The sequence below is a fragment of the Micropterus dolomieu genome, linkage group LG18 (assembly GCF_021292245.1).
Source record: "Micropterus dolomieu isolate WLL.071019.BEF.003 ecotype Adirondacks linkage group LG18, ASM2129224v1, whole genome shotgun sequence".
Lineage (NCBI taxonomy): Eukaryota > Metazoa > Chordata > Actinopteri > Centrarchiformes > Centrarchidae > Micropterus > Micropterus dolomieu.
This window is the reverse complement of record NC_060167.1, coordinates 14,457,882-14,484,841: the sequence shown is the minus strand read 5'-3', so window position 1 is coordinate 14,484,841 and position 26,960 is coordinate 14,457,882. Positions and strand designations below refer to the sequence as shown.

General features: G+C 40.2%; 1 protein-coding gene across 5 annotated transcripts in view; it reads left to right on the top strand.

The window, feature by feature from the left end:
* tox2 (TOX high mobility group box family member 2) overlaps positions 1-26,960 on the top strand; it is a 118,366-nt gene that overhangs the window by 68,927 nt on the left and 22,479 nt on the right. For all 5 annotated transcript variants that reach the window (XM_046076482.1, XM_046076485.1, XM_046076483.1 and 2 more), the window contains exons 3-4: positions 2,008-2,067; positions 17,273-17,560. In XM_046076482.1, the coding sequence (XP_045932438.1) occupies positions 2,008-2,067; positions 17,273-17,560 (348 nt within the window). The remainder of the gene's footprint in view (positions 1-2,007; positions 2,068-17,272; positions 17,561-26,960) is intronic.

Genomic DNA, 26,960 nt, shown 5'->3' with positions numbered 1-26,960 from the left:
AACACGGAAAATCATTTTCCAAGAGCAATAAAGAAAGTCATTTAATTTTTTATTGCAGAATACAATGAGGGTTCCTGCCGCAAACTAATAGTGCTATCAGACAGAAATCATTGCACTAGAAGTAAGAGCTCCATCAGAGGCTGAATGATAACATGGAAATGGAATTGGGGCTTCAAATTGAATAATGTTGCCAGGAATTGCCTTTTTAAGGTGGTTTGTTTGGTGCTCTGACTGTGGCATGTTAAGATACACACAAAAATGCAAGAAAACTCTATTGGAGAGGAATTTGAATGTAATTTAAATGGAAAATGTTAAATAAAATTCCCCCAAAGAGATCATATCGAACAAGTGAATAACTAGAGTACAGTAAACTTAGTCCCTGAACATGTGGCTTTTTACATGTGGTGAAACATGGCTTTAAAAAAGATTGTGGCCCATTTTGGTCCCTGCTCACAGTTTGAGAAACACCCCTAGTAAGTTACTGTCGGCACATATCCATCCCGTTACTTGACCTTACAGTAGCAGTGGTAATTCATCTCAGCCACTACTAGCTGTCTTGAGGTGTGTTTTGTTTCCTCATAAATGGCTGGTGCCAAACAATGTCAGGCAGAGAAGCAGGGAAGGCCTCTGGGAGTGTGTGTGTGTGTGTGTGTGTGTGTGTGTGTGCATGTTTATATGCCTGTGTGTTTCAAGCTGTGGCCTCTGGCTGTGACCCCAGTGTTAATCACACTACAGCCCAGAACAACCACAGGCTCTATCACCAGTACTGCTGCCACAGCCCTCCTCCTCTCAGATTCTTTTCTCTTTCATTCATGCTCTATGTCCTCTTTTTTTTTTATCTCTCTCTCTCTCTCTCTCTCTCTCTCTCCCTATCCCTCCGACATACAGTATCCTTCCTACTGTACCTCCCACTTACACACGATCTTTACCCATTCCTTGACTATTAGTTCAGGGATACACCCTCGTTTTTCTCATCCTCATAACCTCAAAGCGTCACCTTTCTTCTAGCCTAAGCCTCCCCTTCAGGCTTTGTGAGCTCTCTGAGTTCTGAATTAGCGGGGTTGCCCTGTCCTCCTTTCACTGGCAAAGGGCAAAAGCACTAAAGGCTGTTCTCACCTCTTTTCGTTCTCTGTGGTGTTGATCACAAGCTGGGTGGCTGGGTGGCTGGTTGGCAGGGTTGCTAAAAGTGTTGATTTGCATTTCGCCGGCCATCTTACTGATTGGTTAGGGTGACTGGCTTGGTGGGAAACAGCTTCTGTGTCTGGTGGCCTCTCTGAGATTGTCAGTATTTGTCAACCTCTAATATGATTGATGGTCAGTGCAGCATTGTAATCACCACATTCATTCTAGAGATTTGGAAAACCCGCGCTACGGCACAAATTATGTCAAGCAGAGGGATGAGCATGAGCCTCCTACAGCTTTTCAAATAGAAATCTTCTTGAACAATTGTCTTTGTAGTAGGTTTTTAAGTAGGTCCCTGGAAATTCCTATAGCTGTTGTTGCAAACTGCAGGGCACAGCAAATCAATTTCTGGGCCAACTCCTGGCTGACTTACCTGTCATACGTCGTTTAATTATGTTAATGTAGCTTTGGATTTTACTTGACTGGCCAGCTTGCCGGCTGACTAACTAGATGGCCGTTGGTGCTCTCAGTGTTGTGATTATCAGTCTGTTGTGCCTTTGTCGCCCTGTCACACCCGTGGGATTGCAGCAGTTAGGTGTGCGCTCACTTACACACACAATCTCAAGCTGTAGGCAAGCTGAGACAAAGTGTGCGAGTTACACAAGCTTTGACAGGGCCTAATTATACGTGTCTCTAATGAACTGTAATTACTGACATCCACCAGAGCATCGAGGTCTATAAGCCGAGGACTCGCAGTCATTAGGCTGCAGTGTTACACTGTTTTTGTATCTCCACTGACTGACTGAAAATCTCAGCTTTTTCCCCCTTGTTGTGATGTTTTGGTCTCTGCCTAACGGTTTTCTGATTTTCTCTCTCTCTCTCCAGTTTGATGGTGACAATATGTACATGAATGAAAACAACCACGAGTTTCTCCCGCCAAACCAGGTGAGTTTAAATTGCTCCAATGCCCCTGCTCTTTGCCTCTTATTTCATCTGTTCCCAGTGATCGCTGCAGAGCCATTTTCCTTTCCACCGTTGTTCAAGCTTGATGGACGACAAATTGTTATATGGCATCGGCTGAAAGCAAAGGGGCTGGAATCTTTTGAAAAAAGGATTCCAATTAGTTCACACATGTTTTATGCTGAGAACATAAAACATTCTTGATTGTATGAAATATTCCCTTGGGATTGTTAATTTGAATGTTAGTGGTCAAAGTGTGTAATAAACAGAAACACGTTTCTCCTAGTCCTAGAAACTAAATCTAATCATTAGTTGTTACCTTGGCAATGACTATTCCTGTGATTCATAAGCAGTTACCGGTCAATCACCACTATAGCCAACCCAATAAATTACCATCAAAACCAAATACATGACAAACAATCACACAGAACTATTAACAGTAGAACACTGAAATAATAATAAATTTCAATTTGCAAAGAAATTCAAAGACTACTTATTGCTTCCTTATTTAGTTTGAAGGCCCATCTTACAAAATAACCACTTTATTTATTTCTTAAAACTTTTTTAAAACTAGATTCTTGATACATATCATTATGGTTGTTTAAACCTTTTAAAATATATATTTGTTGTCTTTTTTTACACTGAAGCTGGAGTCTAATCCAGCATGCACTGGGCAGATAGCATTGAAACAACCTGGACAGGTCACAGTAGTCTGTCACAGTCTGCGCCACACAGTCATAATTACATTTCTAGGAAGAGGAAACCAGAGAATCTAAACCAGCGAAAATATTCAAATTCCAAACGTACTGGGAAAGTGCTGGGACCTTCTTTCTGTGAGGCGACAGTGTCAACCATTACACTAACTCTGCTATCATAAAATTTAGATTCTCTGTATTCCAATTATGCAATCATCGTCTGTGTGCACCATTTTCACTTTGGTAAAAGCCAAGCAGAAAGTGCTGCTTCACTCTTAGTGAGTTTTGGCCTCATTGCAAAGGATTTATTAAGTCAGAATGGAGGGGGAGTCAGCGCTCTTCTACAGTACATGGCACCCATGCCAAATACTCTGTAGCACAGCTGGTCGCGAACAACTGGGAGACCATATGGTTGTGTTTGGACAGGGGGATTTGTGGAGTTTGGGAATAAGCCCATCTGACATACACAGGGGAGAAGGGAATTTGTCCCTGTCAATTGCAATTATTAGAACCGAACCATAGGCTACAGTAGTTCTGTGTTTATGTTGCATTCGCTCTTTTGCTTAATTTCTTAATGCTCTGGTTTGTTAAAGCATGGCTCAAATCCCAGAATGAGACACATGCTGCTTCCTGTACATGATTCCTTAAGTTTATTTAGATAACTCTGACAACAAATATGTCTGTCACAGAGTGATTTTTCAGTTGGATAGTACTGTTATCTGACAGATTTCTCATGCTGGTACTTGGCTGTCCAGAAATCTTAAGAACCACTGCTTTTATCACCAATTTTGATCCAGCACATGTAGTTTTACTGCACTGCTGATTGACTGATTACAAGTCATGCTGATGTGCACAGTGTTTTTTTTTTTTCCGAATTACTGAAGGACAGATAAAACATTGCGAATGTTGCATAGACGATAGACAGAGAGAGAAAAGGAGAGAAAGGTGGGGATCAAGGAAGCAAGAGAGAAAGAGGCAGATAGGGGGAAATAGAGTGAAAGACGGTGATGGGATGGGAGATGATTTTGCTTTGCTCTGTGTTATACTTTGTTTACTCAAGATCTTCTCATATTTGACATGTGCCTTGCTCTATTCTCCGCTTCACCAAGTTTAGCCTCTCCTTCCCTCTGACAGCTAGAATCAGGGAGGGCCTTAGGGGTGGACAAACACTCTGACAACAAAACATAGAGATGGAAGAAATAGAAAAATCACTGATCTGCACCTCCGTGGCTGTGTTCTAAGCAGATGTAAAGAGTGTGTTTACATTGGAAAAGTAACAAAGTTTACTAAAGAAAGTCAATATGCATGGTACAAATGCTTAAATTTTAAGGGTGCTGGTTCACAAATTGTGGGTGGTGACAACAGCTCGAGGAAGTTTTAAATCTGTTGCTTTGTTTAATTTACAGAGGAATACCAAAATTGTGTGTCCCAAATCCTACTTACTAATTCTAAATAGTATTCTGTTATATCCTTATAGTATAGTGTTTTTGCAGTTGGAATACAAGAAATACTTAACCATTTTATACAGCAAATTATGTAATACTGCACCATCCGACATCAATCAAACTGCGACTTTACTTTATTGCCAAACAAAAAGACAGCAGAATGTGTTTTTCCCAAAATACTTATTAGTTTTTGGATTGTGATGTTTCTAGAGCTGTCAGTTTGAGATTTTATTCAGCTTCTCCAATTTCTTTGTACAATACATTGTGGGAGTGTTTTGAGTATACTTTATTTTGTCACTCAAAACCTGCTTAGAATTAATGTGCAGTATAGATTTCCCTACTAATACAAATTGGTAAAGTGCATTGATTTCTGCTGTCAAAAAAAAAGTTGAATATGACAATAACTGTATTGTACATAATTTATGCATGTCTGTTTCATTGGATTGGATGTTTGACCGAATGGTTAAAGTGAAGCTTAAAACACATGAAGAAGCAAGAAGCTGTAAATTTGTTTGTGCTTGTGTTGTTTGCCAGTGCTGAGATGGAAATGGCCTTGGTGAAAGCAAGAGGGATAAGATAGCTGCAGGGATAATTTTTTCATTAACTACTTTTATTCCTCAAGAAAAGAGTGTATACAGTATATTATTCTCAATATATTCCATCTTGAATAAAAACAAATCATACTGCCTAAAGCTCACTTTTCTCTACTTGCTGCTTTATTATCTCGTTTTACTTTTCTAGCTTTCCTTCTCCGATTCTCTGTGACTCCCCCTCTTTTGCCCTTTTTTTGTCACCCTGTTTCTCTTTTTCTCTCTTACCCCCTATTGCATTTTAAATGCATTTGGGTCAGTGGTTCCACCTCCAAACCGTTTGAAAGTGTGTTTCTCGGTGCTCTGCTGTCTCTCACTTGAGTTTCGTCATGTTATTGCTCTATTTAATCTGGCTCACCTATATAAATATTTTTTTTAAACATAAGGTACATTCATATGGGACATAAGCATGGCCCTGTTGAGTAATCTGGCCAAGTAACCACATCAGATAGTGACACGCTAAGTTGGGTATGTTCTCATGATGAGTCAAAAGGAAACGGGGTCAGTGCCATTGTCATATCGATGTTCCCATGAGCATCGTAGTCTAACCCTGCTTAGTTCTCTGTAGTGTTTCTTCCAGTCTCTCTCTCCCACCCCACGGCGGAGTGACAAAGTGTTTGTGATTCAATGACAAGGTCACGGACCCTGGTCTTGGCATCAACAAGCTCTTTGTCTGTCCCCGTGGCCACTGACCATTGTCGTGGCAACAATGTAGAAAATAGCAACCAACGACGAGAACCTCTGACTTGTTCCGGTGTCTTCACAGAGGTCTTATCAGCCCCTCGAGCACAAAAAGACACACAGTGGAAAGTGGACAAGCACCTCCCAAGTAGAGAGCCTGTTTTTTTTTATTGTCATAGAACTTTTACTAGACCTTCACCTGAAGTGAGATTTCTCTTGCCAATACTAAACAGAACAGTACGGAGCGATGCTATCAAAGATAATGCACTGTGGAGATGCCTTCTCATAGCTCCGCTGCAAACTGAAAGAAACAGTATACTTCATCAGCACTTTACCTTGACAATGCTTTGCTTTGATGTCTTTCTCCCTGACTTATGAATTCATTTAGCGGAACTGCTGTTTGAGAGAAATATGTCACAGAAAAAAACGAACACGAGGAGGAAATGGTAAGGGAGGGCAGAAAGAGAGATGGAGAAACTGCACAGGGGAATAATTCGGCTAATGGAGTGACTGTTTGGATATTCAGCAGAAGTCGGAACAGAGATTATGATCTTGCAATTAGTGTAACAAGGTTTTATTGATTGGCTGCCGCTGTAGCGTCTTTGCTGCCAAGACGCTGCATGTGGTTTTAACATGCACAGTGTGTGTGTGTAGCCCAGCCAGTCACACTAGTCCTACTACTACTAGAGCAGAATCCAGCTCAGTGTTACCATCGAGCTGTGGCCATTTCCTGAGCATCAAAGCTGAAATATTATGGATTGCTGAGTTGAAAGGGCCTGTTTGAATGCCTGATGATAAAGCGGACTACATTTGCATTTTCCGCTCTCTTTTAAGTTAATGCATTGCCCTCCTTCTTCTCTGGGTAAAATGCAGGTATGAAAAGGCGGCTTCTGGTAACGGGTGATTTGAAAGTTTTTCTGCCTGTTTTACATGTTGGGAGCTCAAATTATGTTTTTGACGGTAAGTTTGATGCTATTTTGCCTCTCAGTTATTTTGTTGTAAGTCATTGCTGCCAAGGATTAGATCGGCCCCTTGGGTGTTGTAATTGTAATTAGAGAGGTGTTTGAGTGCCAACAGCAGATCTGTGGGACACTGAGAAGAAGAGGCATTGTAGATCGATGTAAAAAAATGTATGAGGCAGCAAACAGATGTGATTATTATTAAGTTTATTAAACACATTTACAGACTGAACTTATAATGAGGCCTTCATGTTATTTTTATTATTCCTAAATGTTGCTAATGTGAGATTTAGTTGTGTGAGAGCTCTTGTTAACAGATTTGAGCAGATATGATGACTGTCACACAGTTTTAGTGTCTAAACTTTTAGACACTCCAGTCTGATGAGTATGATTAAGTCCTCCTCCACAGCTCCCCTGTGTCTTTCATCTTTCCCACATATGTTTCTGATGAACCATTGTAGAACATGATCCCTCAGTCTTTTATGTCCAGCCTTTGACAAATCTATCACCTCGTCCCTCTATGCTCTGAATTAAAGGCCCATTCCACCATTCCAGTTTAGATGAGTAATTCTCTTGTTTGGCTGCAGCCCAAAGCCCAGCCAGCCCGTCTGGAACCTCGGCGGAGCCTGATTGGTCAGGTTCAGTCGTGTGTGACTGACATGAAGCCTGCTGATTGGGGGAGACGTATCTTTGGACCGTTGCACTGATTAAAGCCTCGCGGCTGCGTTTCGTAAACTCCCGCCGTTTGGGGTCCCCGCACCAGCGCCCTGGCCCTGCTGGTCTGAATTACAGCTCAGCCGCATTAGCCTGATTTACAGCTTCCTCCCGCTGTTTAGACTGGAGCTTGGGACCAGAGTGGCCGACTCCTCTTCCCCTACGTTTCAACCTGGTCCCTCCTCTTCCAATTGATTCTCCTACTTTGTGATTCACCTAATACTCGTCACTTCAGTCTTCCCAATCCCTTGTCTTTTCCCCTTTTTATGCCACCTCATTTATACCTCCCCCTGGCTTCGTACCTCCCACAAGTTCTTCTGCTCTTCGTCTCCTACCTTACTCTTTTCACTCTCTCCTCTGCCCTACCTCCTTCTGTCCTTCTTTCTCCCTTTTCTGCCCCTGCCACTCTTCTCCTCATCCTCCTTTTCGCAAATGTCCCCCAAACCTCTGACAACATCCCTTTACTTTTCCCACCCACTACCTCTCCCACCTGCCCCCCTTTCTGTCTCTCACTCCCTCACTACATCTTTTGTGAAAATGAAAACAAAGAGCAGCCTGCCAAAATATTTCTATAGCTGTTCGCTGACGAAGCAGGGAGTGGAGACAATGCAAAAAGATGTGCAGGCATATTTGTCACGGCAGCAGAAAGATGGAAAGCTCTCTCCCCGTGGCCTTTTTACTGTCATTTGGAAACCCCCCCACCTCACCCTCCTCCTCTCTCATGTCCCGTTTAAAAGCCCTCTGTTTGAAATACTCATCTAACATGGCACCACATATAAATGCACAGCTGTATATTTGTGTAAGGCCCTCGTTCTGCCAAGCTGTCCATCCCCCTGTTGCCCCAGGTGATCAGATGAAACTAATGGCAACCTTAATGTGTTTGTGTAGGCCTTTCACCCCACTGGATAGAATGATGCGAGACCAAACACTCAATCCTGTGCTAGATCACATGCCAGTGTATTATAAAAGACACAGAATGGCCAGTGTCTGTTTAGCCCTTTCATAACTGCAGAGATCTTCTATCTCTTTTAAAAATAAAACACACAAAGTTTGCCTTGAACTGGTTTGCCCTTATTCACATGGAAAAAAAGGTTATTAGAGAGGAAAGTGGTCCATTGAACCAAGATTCATTAGCAAAAATACTTGTTAATTATTAATGCAGTATCTTCAAGATATGAAAAAAGCCCTAAGCTGACATCAATCCATGTTGACTTATTTCCTCAGAGAAAGTTGAAATGAATTAATATTTTGTTTCTTATTGAACTGGTTAAGCAGAGCACAGCAAATATATTGGCACAAAGCCTGAAGCTGACAGCTTTTATATTTTTACTGATGTTTAGCATGTATAATGTTTAGGATGTTCACCGTGATCATCATATTTGCTAATTGGAACTACACACGTAACAGAGACTGATGGGAATGTGTTTTGGTCACAAACCATAGTACTGGACAACCTGAAATGTTGACCTAATGGCGCTGCGTGAGGTTATTACAATTCATCCCAATGGCGACAATGGACTGGCATTGCCATCCATAGAAGCATGAAGCAAGCACGGTTAAAAACTACAAAAATCAGGCTGAGATGGCTGTTCTTATTTGGATTTAAAACTGAAATCTTAGTTGTGTATTTGCTGCAATGCTGGGGGGCCTTCTGTGGACACTTTTGGGTTGCATCAAGTATGAGCTGCACTGCTGAGCTCTAGTGAGAGACAGGGAGGTTCATTGACACTGGAGAGCTGTCTCCTCCACTCCCCTCCACTCCCCACCAGCCTCTTATTAACAATGGCACCAAGAGTACAGGGGTCCAGATGTTACTCTCCTGCTCCCACCAGCTGTGCCAGTCTCCGATACACAGCCTCATTGACTCCGAACCAGGGAGGGGAGACACTTAAGAACACACTGACACCACACACACACACACACACTCACACACAGAGCGGGCAGTCTGTAACAGAAAGTTTTTGTAAAAAAAAGAACAAAAAAACAGGCATACCTGCAAAATGTTTACAAAAACATTCAAGAGCCATTACATTCATGCATTCAGTCACACATTTGTCTAAGATTAAATGACACACACACAGGCACACAAACGCACACCCGCCATCCACATGCACTTTTCACCCCCCCCCCTTCTCCTGGTGTATAGCAGAGTTATTTGTGGGTGACAGGATCCTGACAATTCTCAGAATAATGCACGTTTGTTTGGATGGCTGCGCCATCAGCGCTCCCTTTGTTATTTTCAACATTGTTAGAGTCAGTCGGTACTGATCCACCAACCCTTTATTGTGCTGTTTTTTTGTCCATTTACTTGCTCTTATAACAATAATTAGTTTTGTCATTCAGACACAGTAGCACCATTGTCCACGTGCTAATAATGATTTTGACAGTGAGCATAGAAAAGTAGATAACTGAAGAGTCATTAAAAATTAAAAAGCAGTTGACTGGCTGCTGTTTTTTGGCCTTGTCGAGTCTCTGGGCGTCTTCTGCGTGGTCATAACTCAGCAGTAGCAGTGGCTGTTGTTAAGCATCACAGAACAGACAGTGGTGTGCCAATGAGCAAAGTTAAAAAGCCTTCCCTCTCCACGAGACATGGCTGCTTCGAACAGGAGGAGACAGAGGGGACTCTGGAAATAACACTGCATGTCTGCCAATGTAACATTGTAATCCTAGATTCGCCCTGTCAGGCAATAAGTTTGATTATGGTCCTCATTTGAAATGTTGGATTCATCTTTGTCCCCCTCCCCCCTTCTTTTCTGCTCCTTCCTCTTCATTTTCTCCTCTGTCCACCCTCCTCCTCCTCCCTCCCTCCTCTTCCCCCATCACCCACAGCAGTATCGGCATCACAATCACTCTAGATGACTATTGGGAAACCTGAGCAATCTTGTGCACCCATGGTTTGTTTTCTGACCACATTAGATCACAGTTGAGTTTTCACTGACACTCTGCGGCATCTGCATATCATTACTGACCCCAAGGTCCTGAACTCTTTCTGTGCACACGACGCAAACCAGCAGAGGAAAATTTATGAAACGATAAAAACTGTTATTCCTCTTCAAAATAATAACTTAGTGGATTTTTTCCCATTGTTAGATATAAATTCTGTTCTATTCTATAGTCATTTGGGAGCTATTTAAATGTTGTTTGTGTTGCAGTTGAATGTTCAGCAATTATGATGTGGTTTTTGTTGCTGAAAGCACTTCTCCATTAGTCTCCTCTCTTGCCAATATCAAGTGTTATTAGATGGAGAGGAAGAAACTGAGAAAGAGAAAAACAAGAGAGAAGAGGGTCAGTGACACATTTTCAGTGAATCAAATTGATAAAGAAAGAAAAAAGGAAGAGGAAAAGCAACATATTAGGCACAGAAGGCAGCTAATGTCTGGGTACATGCATCAGTTTGCAGAGTAAAAAGAAAGCGCGCAAGAGACAGACAGACACAGAGGCACAAGGGAGGTTGTGTTTATTATTTGATAAAGCCTTCCTTATAACCTCCGCATGTTGTGCAATAGCTCTGGCTCTCCTTCAACTCTGCGGTGTGCCACTTCAAATTAGTCGCTTGTGGAGAGGGCCTGCCCCGTCTTTGCAAAATGCATTAGTACGCCACTCAGAGCCTCATACAGCCTAGGGTTAAACACAAATTATATCATTTCTGTCATCCAATCAAATCACACTGACCCCTTGACCTGCGAGATGAGTCAAATGCATAATGAAATATGACATGGCACAAAAGCTCTGATTCTAATCTGCTCTGACACGCGATCAGATGAGGATGACCTCCTGACCTTGACTGACAAGTGAGACGAGCACTGGGAACAGGATACACGAGGGAAAAGAAGGGAAGAAAACATAAAAGAAAGAAGGGGAACAATAAATGCAATTAGAAAAACTGGTTTTAGTCAGTGGGAGGTTAGTTAGTAATCAACTCAGTATCTGAGGTGAATGGGGCCATCTGCATCTTTGGACTGTGGACAGTTGGTACTCACTGTAATTATTTTCACCATTCCCTCCATATTTTCCTTCCTATAATGATAAATAAGAAGCATTTTTGTCACAGAGCAGCATAATTTCTTCTCGCATAGCTGTGGCCAGGGCTGAAGAGATAGTAGCTGGGTTTTATTTTCTAGAAAGAGCGTGCTTTTGACATTTTTTTTCCCTGTCTCACCCGCTTACTGCCTCCCACTCTCTCTCTCACTCTCTCTCTGTCTCTCTCACCCTACCTTCTTCTCTTTCCACCCTCCCGCCTCGTTCCTTCACCGGACAGGACGGGAAACCAAGTACACTGTGTTTTAGCATCCATAGCCCCTTTCTTGTTTTCCAAACATTAACAAAGTGACAGATAAATAATGCAGCCTGGCTGTTTTAGAGAGAGATGAGATGACACAGGGATGGGCGGGAGGTTTGGGTGATCAGGGTCCGGGGGACGTGGAACACGGACCAGAGCTGTTTGGGCTCTGAGGGACAGGCCAGGCTGGTGTTGGGCCAGCCAAGAGAGGAACAGGAGAGTGGAGGTGTAGTGTGGCTGTAACCAGATCTTTGGCCCTCTCCCCTTCCCTCTCTTTGGGCTCTGCCAGAAAAGGCTTTGTGGTGTGTTGATACCCCCTGACACGATATTGTAGGAGAAGAACAGCTAAGGGTTTAATTAAGCTTGAGTTGACTGAGAGAGATGAAGGGATAACAAGAGAGAATAAGAGGAAAGTGAAAAAGGGAAAGAGTAGGATCAAAAACAAACAGCCCAATAAACAGAAAAGGCAGATCTGTTTCATGCCGTTCACATTAAGCATTTGGAAGTAAGTGATCTTTGTTTTCTGACAACAGCTATTCTCCTCTCCTGTGTTACATTAAAACAAGAGCTCTGAGTACACTCATAAACAGGATCATTCATAAATATACAGTATAATCTTCCTTTGGAAGAGAGTCAATGAGAATAGATGATGCTCCTAAATTCTTCCCAAAGATAAATCCACTGTTTGCCTTGCAAACCGGACTGCGTGGAAAGGAGAGATAACGGGGCCCGACTTTGTCTCCATTCGCAGCGTGCTGCACAGGGGATAGTGGAAGGTGTTCGAACGAAGAGTGTTGGAGGTAATGGAAGTGGTAGCATGTGGGGGTTTTCAAGCATAAATCAGCACAGTGACAAAAGCTCTCCAATAGGCAGATAAGTGCACATTAGTGTTAGGCAGATCTGTCACTGTCTGTCTCCAAGCTGTCGGCCCCGCCCTCTCACCGAAACAAACGCTGACTCCAAACTCTGCGTCTGTGTGGCACGTGAGGCAACTGGCTTGAAAATACTTATGCAGTTATACTCTTATTGTGTGACTTGATGTCTAGCTTGATTGTTTTTAAGAGGAAATGTTCACAGTGTATGTAGCCGCTTGCCAAATAATGTTTGTATTATGATGTTCCTTTTTAGGTGTATGGAAGAAGATTAGGGCCACATGTGAAAAATGGAGTTGAATTGTGAGATTAAAGTCATACTAACTTTAAATCTAACTCAAACACTTGATCACATCATATGTGGCCCTAATCCTCTTCCATATAGGTACAATACTAGCAAACCGGCAAATAATACAACTAGGATTGTTTTAAGAGAGAGATTAATCTGCTGCTTTTCTTGATTAATTGATTAACCATTTAGTCCGGCGATTGTGAAAAAGTAGTGGGTGAAAAAAAACTAATTTCTCAGAGCCCAAGGTGACGTATCAAAAAGTCTGGTTTTGTCCTACCAACAAATAGTTTAAAATGATTTAAAACACAAAAAATGCTAAAATTTTTGAAGCTGGAAGCAAAGAATATTTGGAGTTCTTGCTCTAAAATATCTTAAATGATGAAAAAATTATTGAAATAATTGCTGATTAATCGCCTAATCGATTCCGCTCTAAATACAACATTATGCCAAGATCATGTAGTGTTTTACAAATACTAAAAGGCATGCTGCTTATATATCTTACATATGAATTATATTTGACAGTGAATCATTTTACAGAATTAATGTACATTTTAATGTTAATTGGGTTATGTTCCAAATCCAGATTTCTACAGGCATTACAACAATAATGTAATAAGAAGAAGAATGTACAGATAATGAGCCATTAGCCACAGTCAATATCATCTCCAGAAGGCCTTGAATACTCAGACAGTGTTAGAGAGGGAGGGAGAGATCTGTGCCAAATAAAAGACAAGCTGGAAAGCTCCCCAATCAATGTTATTTTCTCTCTCAGTCCCAGACCAACTGTCTATTCATCTGTTTCTTTCAAATGAAAGGTGTGCTGGTATGTAACACTTACAGTCGAGAGATCTGTCTCTTAATTAAAATGTTACAGATTGTGTTTGGCTCACTGTGCAGCCTGAGCATACTGTGTATTGGAAATAATGTTCCCTATAGTGTGTGGTATTGATCAGAGGAGGAAAATAAAGGATGTTTCAGTGAGAAAATAGAATCTGTGTAATGCAGCTTTTGGTAGGAGTGTGCGTTCCTGACTATTGAACGTAAACCAATGACGAGCACCTCATAGGAAAAAAAAGAAAAAAGAAAAGAGGAGGCTTTTGTTTGAAAAGCCAATTCCATACTAGGACACATGCTGGTCTGCACGATCCATCAAATACATTGCCTTTGTTTAGATTTAACTTTTAAAGGAGAAAAGAGTATACATTAGCCGGAGTGTACATGTGGTTCTGTACATGCAAGCTCATTCTGAATAGAGACATATGAATAATTTATCTTGCCACAATCCAACTGGGAACGTCCTTGGTATTTACATTTTATCATCAAGGGCACTGGATGAGCCCTCCCAGCAATCACATGACATGCTCAGTCCTCAGGCCTTTGCATCAAAAGCAACAGACAGGTCCAGAAAAATGCTCCTGTAGCGTGGAATTATATTTATACACTGAGAAAACAAAAGGTTGATGAACACGCTGGATGACTAAGTGCGGCGGGCTTTAGATTACATGGTGGTCACCTACGTTCGTGGTGAAGCGCGGTAAAAGATGATGGCGACGTGAAGGCTCCGAGGGACGCGCACGGGGACTCACTTCACACAATGTCTCCAATGTTTACAGCAGACAATTTAGTTTCCTTCCAACAATTATGAGGGAAATTGAATCTCAGGAAATGTTCGTTTTCTTGTCCATTAGACCAAACAATAACGTTATCCCCAAAGGTTTACAGAAACATCTGTCTTCAAAGGACAGTCCAGAAAATGAATATCAGCTTGGCTTGCAGGCTATGTCAGGACAAAGTAAATCAAATTGAGGAAATCAAACTTCTTTCTCTCTTCTTTTCATCATTGGGCATAACGTGTAGGAAGATGAAAGTGTGCTTTAAACGCTCAAGCCTGTGTCGACATTCTTGCTTCACAATAAAACATTGCTAATGTCCTTTTTGTGGTCATATTAAAAGATGGGTGTTTTAGGTATTGCAACTTAATGAAATTCCTCTCATCTGGCTTTGTGCTTACGGCCTTACATTGGTATTCCTTTAAAAGTCATCAGATACATTTTAATCCTGCTGAAAGCCATCGCTGTAAAAAAGAACATTGTCCCTTACCATGTACTTTAAGGCACAATCTGTGCCTTAAAGTACTTCCCAAATGGGAAGAAAAAGGCAGAATCACAAGGGTTTATCACTTTAAAATGAATATACACTAATATTAGCCATCGACAGTCTACACTACATATTTTCTGATGCTGATTGAGCTTTGTTTACAGGATAACAGGCTCATTTTGTTTTTATTCCAAGCAGCTGAAAAGAAATGCTCATTTGTCATTCGGAAGTCAACCTTTTCAGTTATATATCTTAAGAAACCTGTAATTTATATGGTCACAAAATTACAGAATGGACCATTACACTCACCTTTATACTAAAACAGGGTTGAGGGAAACAACGGGGAATAAATGTGCCCTGTATCCTTTCTCCTTTCTTCCATCTCCCCATGCCCCTTATTTTCTAAAAGTATCTGTTTGAGAGATAAATGACCACTCTGCTGCCGAGGATGACAGCCTACACAAAGATGATATTGAATTGATTTCAGAAATGTTGCAGAACTGACTGTTTGATGTATACTGCTAGACATGAATCATAAAAATTCTATTAAAAAACCCTTGAATGGCTGACACCAGAATATTATTTGTGATGATTAATTTGACTCAGTCATTACAATGGGAGTCAAGTTGGATCGTCTCAGACAAAATTGCTTTTCATTCCCCGTTGAATTTCCCTGCTATTTTTCTTTTCTTCTTGCTCTGTGCAGAACTCTGATCTGATTGGACTTACTGTGTTAGTGTGACAGCACACAAATGCAGTGGCTGTTGGTCTTCTTTATTACTGATCGCTGAGCATTGAGTTTTTGTTCCAAAATGAGACGTTTAACATTTGAAACAAAATTACACCTGTTCTAACAAAATGACAGATTAGAATTTAAACAGTTTACAAAGCTTTTTGTGGAATGGCAAGGAAATGAATTCCTTGGCAAAGAAAATGTTAACATATTTATAAATCAATGGTTATTTGTATAGTTATGTTATTTAAGAATGAATGCTTCCAGTGCATTTAAAGCAGCCTTAAATGTTGTAGGTTACTTAGCAGAAATGGGTTTTAATGAATCATCTGTTTGACTACAGCTCTAAATGTAGTGACCAATCTAGTGATGTAGTGGTCAGTGAATCTAGTCCACTGAGTTTTACATTTATTTTGTCACTGATCAACCAACTGTTAGCTAGTGCAGCTGTCAGTAAGGGGTAGTCTGCCAGATAAATGTTTATCATGGAGTCCTCAGCAAGAAATTGAGAACCACAAGGCGTCTATTTTCAAAGTATCATTATTTTTTTCCATCTAACACTCTGTAAGTGATAATACACATCAAGCTGTCCTGATATATAAAAATAATGGATGAGGAGTCTTGTTTTCTATGTTGGGACACCATAATGGCTGTAACAGTTATCCATTTTTTTTTGGTTTGTTGTCAGTTTTACTCGCGGTAAGGTCAGTAGGCCTACCAACAACAAAGGGTGATGAAGTAATGAAGTAAAAGCAGAAGTACTGTTGCTATGCTAACCTGCAGTCTAATATTGGTAAGCAATAATTACCAACAAGGTGTCCAGATATACAAACATGCATGTGGAGGAGGTGAAGAACATATCCTTCTCTTGAAAGTATGGCTAGCTTAACTGTTAGCAAGTAGCAACAGCAGCATGTCCTATACTGCGACTTTCAGTGATCCAGATCAGTTTGGAGGTGATCTATTTTATGTATTTAATAGACACCTGTGAGGTAAAATTTTGTAAGCAGATGGCAGGAGCCTCTTGTTTTTTTTTTCCCATTGTAAATTCCCATTTCTAAACTTTCAGTAATTTCAACAATATCCATCATGTTCCACAACATAGAAAGTCTTGATAATTTAACAATACCTTAGTCTGTCTTGGTGTTAGTTTTAATTATTTCAACTTTATCTTTAAAAAAAGAGTTTAAAAAAATTTCCCACCAGTTTGGTATTGTGAATACTGTGATACCCATAAAACTGCCATTGCTACGGAGAAGAAGCCAATTAGAGGCATGAATAAGAGCTGTAGCAACTTGAGAGTGATTTGGTGTTGTATCTGTAAGCAAAGCTTGCACCATAGTTGCCAAACTGATTTAAACTGCTGAATATAATGATTTTTGGGGGTTTCTTTATCTTTTGTTTGCTTTTAAGGAGCATACAACTGAATTTTTAGTTTGGTGATTGGATGTTTATTATTGATATGCACCTTGAGAGTTGTACACAGACTTGGAGCTTTGACTTTTTGTTAAAGAACTAAATATTTTGTAATGCGGTTGCTCGTCTTTGATGATAATTACTAATAATTCATCTGGGAGAGTTTCATACCCATTCAAGCTTTGGAAGTGTTCCAGTTACCTAATGTGGCATGATGCAGGAAATGAGCAGAACCCTGGAACCCTAACTTTTCCTCTCTAAGTCTATTATCGTAAACTGAATGTCTACATCTGGAACCCATATGGAATAGTGTTATGTAGAAACTGTTATGTCTTACCTTTAGTTTTATCTACCAATATCCACTACTTCCTTTAACCATGTTTTCTCACTTTTTTCCTCTCTGTGTCTCTCCCTCAGAGCTACACAGGTCAGACTGGCGGCGGCGGGGGAGGAGGCAGCGGCGGGGGCACGGCCAGTGGAAATGGAGCCGGGGACGAGGACTACGAGATCCCCCCCATCACTCCACCTAACCACCCCGAGCCCCCTCTTCTTCACCTGATGGAGCACGACTCTACAGGCTACCTCTGCCACTCGCTGCAACACAATGGGCTCATCAATCCGTATTCCTACCCAGAGCTGCCCACACTCATGATGTCTAACATGCTGGCACAGGACAGCCACCTCGTCTCTAGCCAAATGCCCTCGGTAAGTAGCTCTACGTGGACCGCACCGTTTCATGGGGGGCCCCGTTACACCAGAAAGCTATAAAAAAGCTATAAATATTTTCAGCAATGGTTACAGATGTTTGGGACAATTTAAACTTCTACTTATAGTGAAAATTGTTTGAGGCCTCAGAAGAAAGAGGGTTGGACTTAAACTAAACTCTTTTAGTTTTGGTGTGTGATTTCAACTGTACTGGCTCATACCAAAACTGTAGGACTTTGAAGAAGTGTTTTTTTGTATCTGAGATACCCAGCAGGACATATGGACAAATTATTAATCCTCCCATGTCCTCAAATTTGACCTTTAAGTTAGTGTTAGAGTGAAGCTTTTTTAATATAGCAACATATACATAAAAAACAGCCAGTTAAAACAGCTTTCAAATATGAAATGGATTACAACCTTATAAGCTAAATGTAAATTTTCAAAACAAGAAGAAGGTTGGCTAAGTGGTGGAACTGAATGACTCTTTAGTGGTTGCTATGTCAGCTGTGATGCATGGAGAAAAGGATTGTGGGTAAATCCATCAGCATCATATCTACCTTGACAGTATGCATCGGTCAATCTGTCAAGCCTTCAAACATGAATACGCGCTGATTACTGCCTCAGCTCCACACAGAAATGCTCCTCCACAAATTAGCATCTCCAAACCATAATTGCTTTCTTGAGAACTACAGGAAACAGAGTAGGTTTCTATCACAATAAATTATATGGGGATGGCTTACGCGTATAAGCTGCAATAAGCAAAGGCTCTCTAGTTAGCAGTCTCTCTTAGTAGTATACATATAACCCTACATGGCAAGAAAAAGATAAGCTGAATAAATGGGTAGAGTTCATCACGGCGTTGTCTTTTTTAGATATCATAAACAGACACAGGAAGCTACTTGGCAGCAGTGTCTTTCTGGTAATATAATAGATAGTATGCAGTTCATAATGTAGGACACATGTTTTATGTTGTTTGTTTTCTGTCTGAGGCATCACCAGAAATGACAAGTTGTGTATGTTAATGAAAAAAAGAGGATCTATTATATACAGTATACATTAAATACATAGAGATGCATATCAAGGTCATGCATAATGTATTGTAATGTTCATCGTAAACAAAAGAGATAAGGATAAACAACAGTCAGCATATAGCCAAAATTTGGCTTGATAAAGAGCTGACATATAAACATACTATATATTATATATAATGTTGGAATATTCCCCGTAGGTAATGGATTCATGTGTCATTTATCTTCATATTCATTTCACATTTTGGTCATGACCTTTACTGTGGAGACAGTGGTTGATTGGCCAGACTTTCTCTTGGCAGTCAGGGCATTTGTTACTGCTACAGAGAGCCACACTCTGTGGTCTAATAGATTAAAGACTGCAGGTTATGTGGTAAAAATGCACAAGATTTTAAATGTTAGAAATGACACACGATGAACATATAATCAGAACACATGTTCAAAATATCAAAATATGCTGGTAACTGCTGGTGGTTGCTGTTCTGATAACCTGATAAGGCCTGGTGGTTTAAGGGGTGTTTTGGTTTTTAAAGTGGAAACACAAAGATAAGTGCAGCACATATTTTAAATGCGGTATATTGTCCAAATTAAGTTTATATTCACGGCCATTTAGAAGCAAATAAGTCAACAATAAGCCAAGAGAAATTACAAATGACACCACAAAATTTAATATAAATGTGTCAGTGATTTTTAAAAAGTGCTATAATCTTCCAAACCTTGATATTTCTAACTGGTTCTGACAGAAGCTCCTTGAACACGTGGGAAGTCTTTTCAGGGCTCGACTTCAATTTCACTGCGAAAGAGCAGCATATAAAGCAAACTCTGAAATTTCTAAATCAAATAGCCTGCCTGGCGAAACTACCAAACCGTAGCAGAGGTTCATTTGTGCTGAGAATGGAGTGTCTATTAAATTGGTGCCTCACCTTGACACAGTCTGCTGAGCAGAGTAATTAAGCAAACTCTGCAGTTCAAACATGAGATGCTATCATAATGAATACCTCACTTGACATGGATAGATAAATAACAAGGGTTAATTCTAATTTTAGTTTCAAATTTAAAGTACAGTGTTTGAGTGCTATATGTAGAAACAAAAGGGATTTTTCTGTGGCTGCTGTTGACGTTGTACTGTATGTGTTTCTGTGCCCTCACTATAAACAATATCTCTGCTGTTGAAATGGATCCACTACATCTGGAGGTCAGGCCTTATATTCAATCTTGAGCACATTGAAAAAAAAATCCATTAGGGTTCATCTTTCCTGCATCAGCCATTCTATTGTGGTGCTGCAGTGAGATCTGTTTTCATCAGGCAGATTCAATACGTGAGCTGGGCAATGAAAAGAGTGCAATAGAGTTGGATGAAGAGAGGAGGGGTAAGGATGGAGAGAGAGAGAGAGAGTATGTGAGAGTGAGAGAGATAGGAAGGCATTGTGGCGAGGAAAGCTAGAAGAAATTGCAAAGAGGAAAGAGGTAACTCTTATTCAAAATGAGCATATACCTCCAGTTTTCTGTACCTCCTGGATTTCATTATTAGATATTTTAGAGATAATTCAGTTGAGTGAAATAAGGTTATTCTGTCTCAACAAAAGGCTGAGAGCATCTGGTTTTTAAATGTGTGCCTACGTGATTCAAGTAAAGGACATTTGAAAGTACTCCATTGCAGGTGCAACAATATAAACATAAAATAAATAGGGCGATTATATAACAAAAAGCATTTAGAGTGGAGCAGTATTACAGCAGCAGTTGATCATAGTCAGGGGGCTGATAGTGTGTGTTTCTTTTGTGGTGGTATAGTGAACTGTAAGACTAAATGTTTACATTTAGATCTTCAGGTGGATGCAACAGTAGATTGTATGATGATCCTCCTGACCAATGACAACTACCAAGATGTTCACTTAACATGTAAATAAGCACTAGAGAATATTAAAGAAGGTCGGTGTATTTCTATATTTTTCTGCTTATCCCATGAAAAGAACAAAACCAACAATGCATTAGTCTTAAACACTTTCTAAATTACCGTCCTTGTCTGTAGTTTTTCGACCCGAGCACCTTTGTTACCTACTAAAACTGGTCAAAAATAAGTTAATTTCTTAATTACTGCAGTGTGGTTTGTGGCAAATACTGGTCAAACAGGAGTTAATATTGAATTCAAGAGGACTGTTTTCACCCATGGATTACACACATGCACATTTTGTTTGCTAGTTAGTATTTACTGAGAACTGTGGAACTGACACTGCCCATGTTCACAGTAATGAAGGCACATGTCAGCCAGTGCAACAGTGGGGCTTACTTATGCTATGTTTTTAACATAGACTGTATATAAGAAATGGACGTAGTCATCGTGACGTCACCCGTTGGTTTGTAGACTGCCGTTTTGAAGCCTCGAGTTTGGCCGATAGGGCGCTGCCATGATGAGTTTTTGCAACCAGGAAGTGCCCGGAAGTGACGATACGGCGGAGCTAACGGCCGTGTGCGGAGCTAGCTAGCTTACTTAGCTAGGTGCAACTGTAACTCACGTTAACTGTCATTTTAATAGGGCTGATAACTTTGTCTAGCAAACAGCAGTCTTAAAACTAAATTTACTCAACAGAGAAAGTGAACAGCCAACTCCTAATAAGCTTTTTCAGTGGTGATGGTTAAATTTACACAGTGCTGAGGGTACGAGTCGGCTCTAGCCTGATTGACAGGTCGCCACTGTAACGACTTGTCAATCATCTATTTTACAATAAATGGGACCATAATTTACTAAATGAACATCATTTTGGATTGAAGAAGACTTGAAACTAGCAACTGAGACCATAAACTCATCAGGAAAGTGTTTACTGAGGTAATTATTCAGCTGAGAAGTAGCCTCATTTCACCATTATTTGTAATGGAACCGGACTTCTTTTTGCAACCAGAAGAGTCGCCCCCTGCTGGATTTTCAATAGAATGCAGGTTTCAGGGACTTCCGCATCAGCTTCATATTGTAGACCGGAAGCTTCCCGCTTGGTTTTTAATAGTTAAACAACAATGGAGTTCTATGGCAGAGACGAATAAGCTACATCAGCCTTGGGCTACACAGGCAATACTTGCTAGTACAGATGAATCCAGTAGTCAAAAGCACATTTTATGCTAAAAGTGCCAAAAACTTCCCAATAATAGGCAAGGCAAGGCAAGTTTATTTGTATAGCACATTTCAACAACAAGGTAATTCAAAGTGCTTTACATAAAACATAAAAGCAACAGGGAAATATAAAAAAGTTTAAAAGCAACATAGGGAAATTGAAAAAATACACATTAAAAAAAGTAATAAAAGTTACAGTGCAGTGTACAATCAGGGTTAAAAGAGTTAAATGGAAAATAAAAACAGACTGAGGGGTTGAGCAAATAATTGAGTTACAATTATTTTGAAAAGAGAATAAACAGAGAAGTACACTTAATCTACTCTCTCTAGCTAGTCTGTACTCGGGTCCATAGCAATCTTTGGGTCCACTGAAACTCCAAAAACCCTCGGACACTACAGAGAAACCAGGACATGTCTGTCCACAGGCCAATTTGATCCAGTTATACTCTGGACCCACCTGCGCGTTTACAGGTGGACAGAGGTTAGTTAATAGTTAATATTAAATTGATTAACTTTAGGTTCTGGATTTTTGATGGACAAAACATGCAATTTGAAGATATCAACTTGGTTTAATTACGGCATTTTTTGAAAACCATTTTCTGACCTATTCTAAATCAAACCATTAATCAACTAGCTGTGAAAAGAATTCGCAGAGTCATTGATAAAACAATTATTAGTCATGGACCTACTTGTTTGTAGGATCAATTCATTATCGGATTTGGTTCATGGGATTTGTTGACATTAACAAAACTATAAAATTTTGCCCGCCTCATCCTTTGAAGATTAACAAGGACAAGAGGAGCTGATGGAAGCTAACTTTCCTGTTAGTAACCAGATGGTAACTTTGACTCTCAAAACCTGAAAGACATAATTTACTGTACTCTCCTAATTTTGCAAAGAGGTCATTTTCAATTCATATGGTTTATTTATTTTTTATTTTTTATTTTTTTGCTGATGCTTATTATGTTGCAGTCTGAAGCCCCTCCTGGCCAAACCTGATATCTTTCAGAGAGCTCTTTTCTCTGATGCTCTGATGCACTTGGCAGGGCCTCTCTCTCTCTCTCTCTCTCTCTCTCCCTACCTACCTCTTTCTGTTAATGCCCCCACTGTCATAGCATCTACAAGTTCCAAAACACATTAGACATTTAATAGCCATGCTCAGGTTGCATTGATCTTATCCATACAGCCCAGAAAGATACACATCTCTGCTGCTGCTAGTGAATCATTTCTGAACTCACAAGTAAAGTGCCCTTGTTGTCTCCTGTGTCTTTATTTACACCAAAACACGCCTAAAGCTAAACAATTTTATTATTGGCTGGATAGATATATTTCTGTGAGTTTCACACCTGTGCTGTGGCAACTACATTTGCAACCGATTTGAACAGAACGGCTCTGTATTCAATTATGGTACATTTAAAATGCTCTTCAAATTCATATGACCTGTGCCTGCAACTGGAATACATTATCTTTGATTAAATTTTTTTCATGTTCCTCAATGATGCATGCAATATTAGCCATCATCACACTGTCTTGAGTGTGATGTTTTGAATATGTAACAGATGATGAATGGATAATCAGCCAGGGGATGTTATGCGTAACGGCTATGTATTAGCAGAAAGAGTTACATGCAGACGCAGCCTTAGCTACATCGAACTCCAAGGTATTATCTCATTTGTTATTTTCCAGAATCCGCCTGAATGAGGGTCAGTTCATTTGTAATGAGGGTTGTGGCAACCTAAAGATCTGCCGGCTGTATTCATATTCAAATTCATACCCTAATTTCTTTTCTTACCAGCATTTAAATGTAAGAATTTCCTCACAAGCTCTTTATCTTCAGTTGTTGAGGTTAATTATCAAGCGTTAATCCCACCCTCATTGTCATGTTAAGTTGGGTGGATGCCTGTGTTTTCTTTTCTTTCTTTACTTTTACTCACGAGGTATTAAGTGCTCCTGGCAGGTGCTCGCTCTCCAAGCCTGTGTGAATGAAATATGAGCTGCAATGTCAACTGAACTTGTCACAGACAAGCTGGGATGAATTAATGATAAGAGAGCAGAGGTGTGTTTTAATGTGTTCTCTCTCTGATGGAGGGTCTCAGCAAACGTATTATCGCATACTGTACACCTGCTGGTTTTTGTATAAACATGGAACAGAGTAAAATGGTGGATTAGAGATAAGGTGAGGCATTTTTAGAGAAAATATTGTTCTCCTAATTCTAAGTCTGAAAAATTGTAATATATGTCACCTGGACTGTTATCAAGTGACTTTTCAGAAATGTTGTAATTAAGTGTGTTTAGACTTTTTCCAATATGGACTTTAAATTTGTCTTACCTCTTCCTTTAAAGACTTTCTGCTCTTTGAGGCTTTGCCTTATTCTATACTTACTATCCAAATGAAGAAAACCTATTTCTCCTTTGAAAGACCTTCATTTTTAGTCATTTTTTAAAGGGATTAGAGCGTCTGCAGAAAATGATGGAATGTCTGTCGCTTTTCACCACAGTTCAACAAGCGCAGTGATAGAATGGGACTTGTATTAGTTATTCCAATGTTGATTCAGGCGTAGATGATTTTGAATGATCAATGCCTCTAGCAGAACAAAAGTATCACTTTCTTGTTTGATGGCCTCTTGAAATCTGCAGGGGAAAATATAGGGCTGTTCCTTAAACTGCTTCCCTTTTCTCACTTTTTTTGTGATTATTTATTTTCAAATTGTCCCTTAGGCTAATGTTCCATTTGGCATTTCACACCTCCCTCTCCCATAAATGAACCATCACAGCCATAAATCACTGGACAAACAGAGACTTGTGCAAACCCTGAAAGGTTCAGAGATTTATGTAACACATTCATGTTTTCCACTTCCTCATTTTAGTACTCCACTGGTAAAGCCTAGCTAATAAAAGGTCCTATTAATATTTCCTGTTGCTTAGCAACGGCAGGCAGCAAGTAATAGCATTCTGTGGAAAAATAGATGACCGATAAGGAAAAATTCAATTCTTTTCTCATCTCCTGGGAGAAAGTGCCTTATTTCTCTGGCAATGTGATATGAAACTGTAGTTGTATATTAAGAAAAAACCTTAAAAGAAATATAGGTTATTTTCCAATTTCATCATTTCGGAGGGTTTTTTATTGCAAGCTGCAACGGCAGCTCATCTATTTTCTCCACCCTGATAAAGTCAATTAACCTATCGGATTAAGCTAATCAGAGGATAAGGTGCCGAATTAATTTCTTTCTTTTTAATCATAAATTCTAAAGAGATGGTGTTAAATAACACACACACACCGGACTTTAGAAGGATCAGTTCTGCGAGACAAATTGCATTTCATTTATATTGCAGGTGTAATTTAAACTTGTTTTGTACAAACACAGGCAAGCTTCTACGGTATGGAGTTCTATGCAAAATCTCATCTAATAACGCTGCTTATCAGTGTGATCAAAAGGTAATGGAAGAGGAACTCTACAGTGACAATTTTCAATTTAGATAATTCATCAGATCATATTTCAAAAACAACTGAGAAGAAGATGTGTTATCACACACACATGTTGTTGCCATCCTCCTTCTCCTTACGGTAGATGTGATCAACAGAGGCATTCAAGCAAAGAACAGAAGGTAAAGAAACAAAGGCAGATTCAGCTGCTGTAGATAGCCGGTGTTATGAAGCAGATACATAGATAAGGGATTTCATATTACACTTAGCCACGGGCCCCTGCTGAGATTTATCATGCCATGAAATCGTGTCCATATTGCACTGTGGCCTATCTCAACCATCCATCAGCTCATTCTACTTTCACCACCAGGAATATTCTGCCCTGGTGGCGGTGGAGTCGTCCCATGTCATCTCACTCAGGGACGTCTCCCCTGCTGTGCCACCAGCCACTAGTTCAACACAACACTGCCACTCTGTCTGCTAATGTGCACAAGAGTGGCTTGCGTCAGGGTGATAAAAACACTTGTGTTCATGTAACATAGTGTGCTGTGTTACTGTAATCCAGGACCAAGAGTAACTAGAGGCAGAATCCATGGCCATGGCCATTCGTCCTCAATGGTGCCAAGTAAGAAAACATATCTAGAAATGATTAGATGAGGTAAATCAAAGTTTAAAAATACAACTTTTAAGACAAAATTGTAGTTTAATCTTTTTTTTTTACTAAGAGGGGCTCTTCGCAGCAAATTTGTGTTTTCTTTCCATTTTTATCAACATGCATAACTGTTTTCTGAGCTGTCTTTGTAGCAAAAACAAGTGCTCAGTGTTGACTTACCCACATTTAGGTGTGTGCGTACAACACATCTGCTTCTTTTAAAAACATTTTTGGTGAACATCAGTGAAACGATAATCCTCATGCAAACTGTACCTCAAGGTGTGATGCAGTGTACCGTGTGATCATGCGTACCAAAGCAATAGCAGTGAGTTCATTTGTTTGGTGATCTGCCGTCCGTAACATTTGCTATAGTTCAAAGCTGGAGAATAAGGTGAAGATGGCTTCTGCCAGAAATGTGTAAAATCTCTCTGTGAGAGGATTTTACACATGCAAATCACCTTTTCAATGACCTCCACTTGCGTGGCACACACAGTACTATATGCACCTACTTTTCATTTGTGTGCACTTTCTTGTTTTTCTCTTCATTATTTCTGCATCCACATTCATTGTTTTGTTGTGCGAGCGCGGCCACGCCCACACACACACACACACGCACACAAAGTGCGTTTGACACGGCAGTCAGGAGTCTCATTAGTGGGAGCAGAGGAGCCTTGCCTTCTGCTGTCAAGAGTTTGTGTCGCTCCTCACAACCGTCTCCTGCATGTCATGTCAGGCAAGGCTCTGATTCTCTGACGCCGTGCTTTGTGAGGTGAGCTCAGAGACACGCCCGGGCTGAGAGAGAGCGAGACAGGGGGAGAAAGAGATGGTGAGAGAGAAGAAGAGAGAGAGAATAAAAAGACTGAGGAACAAGAGCGAGAACAGGGGTGGGGAAAGAAAGAGATAGATGGAGAAAGAGAGAGAAAATAAAAGCAAAGGAGGTACTGACATTAGCCATAATGAGGAACATGGAGGATGGTGCCGAGGGGGAAATCATGACATTACTATCTGCAAATCAACCATGGGCTTGTTGCTGCCTCAGATTCATTCTGAGTGGTGTTCAGGGTGGTACAGTACTTTTCAAACCAACCAGCAACATCAGATTCTTGCGCAAACACTTCCAGCTATACTTTTAGATGTACTACTACTACTGCTAATAATAATAATAATAATAATAATAATAATAATAGCCACAG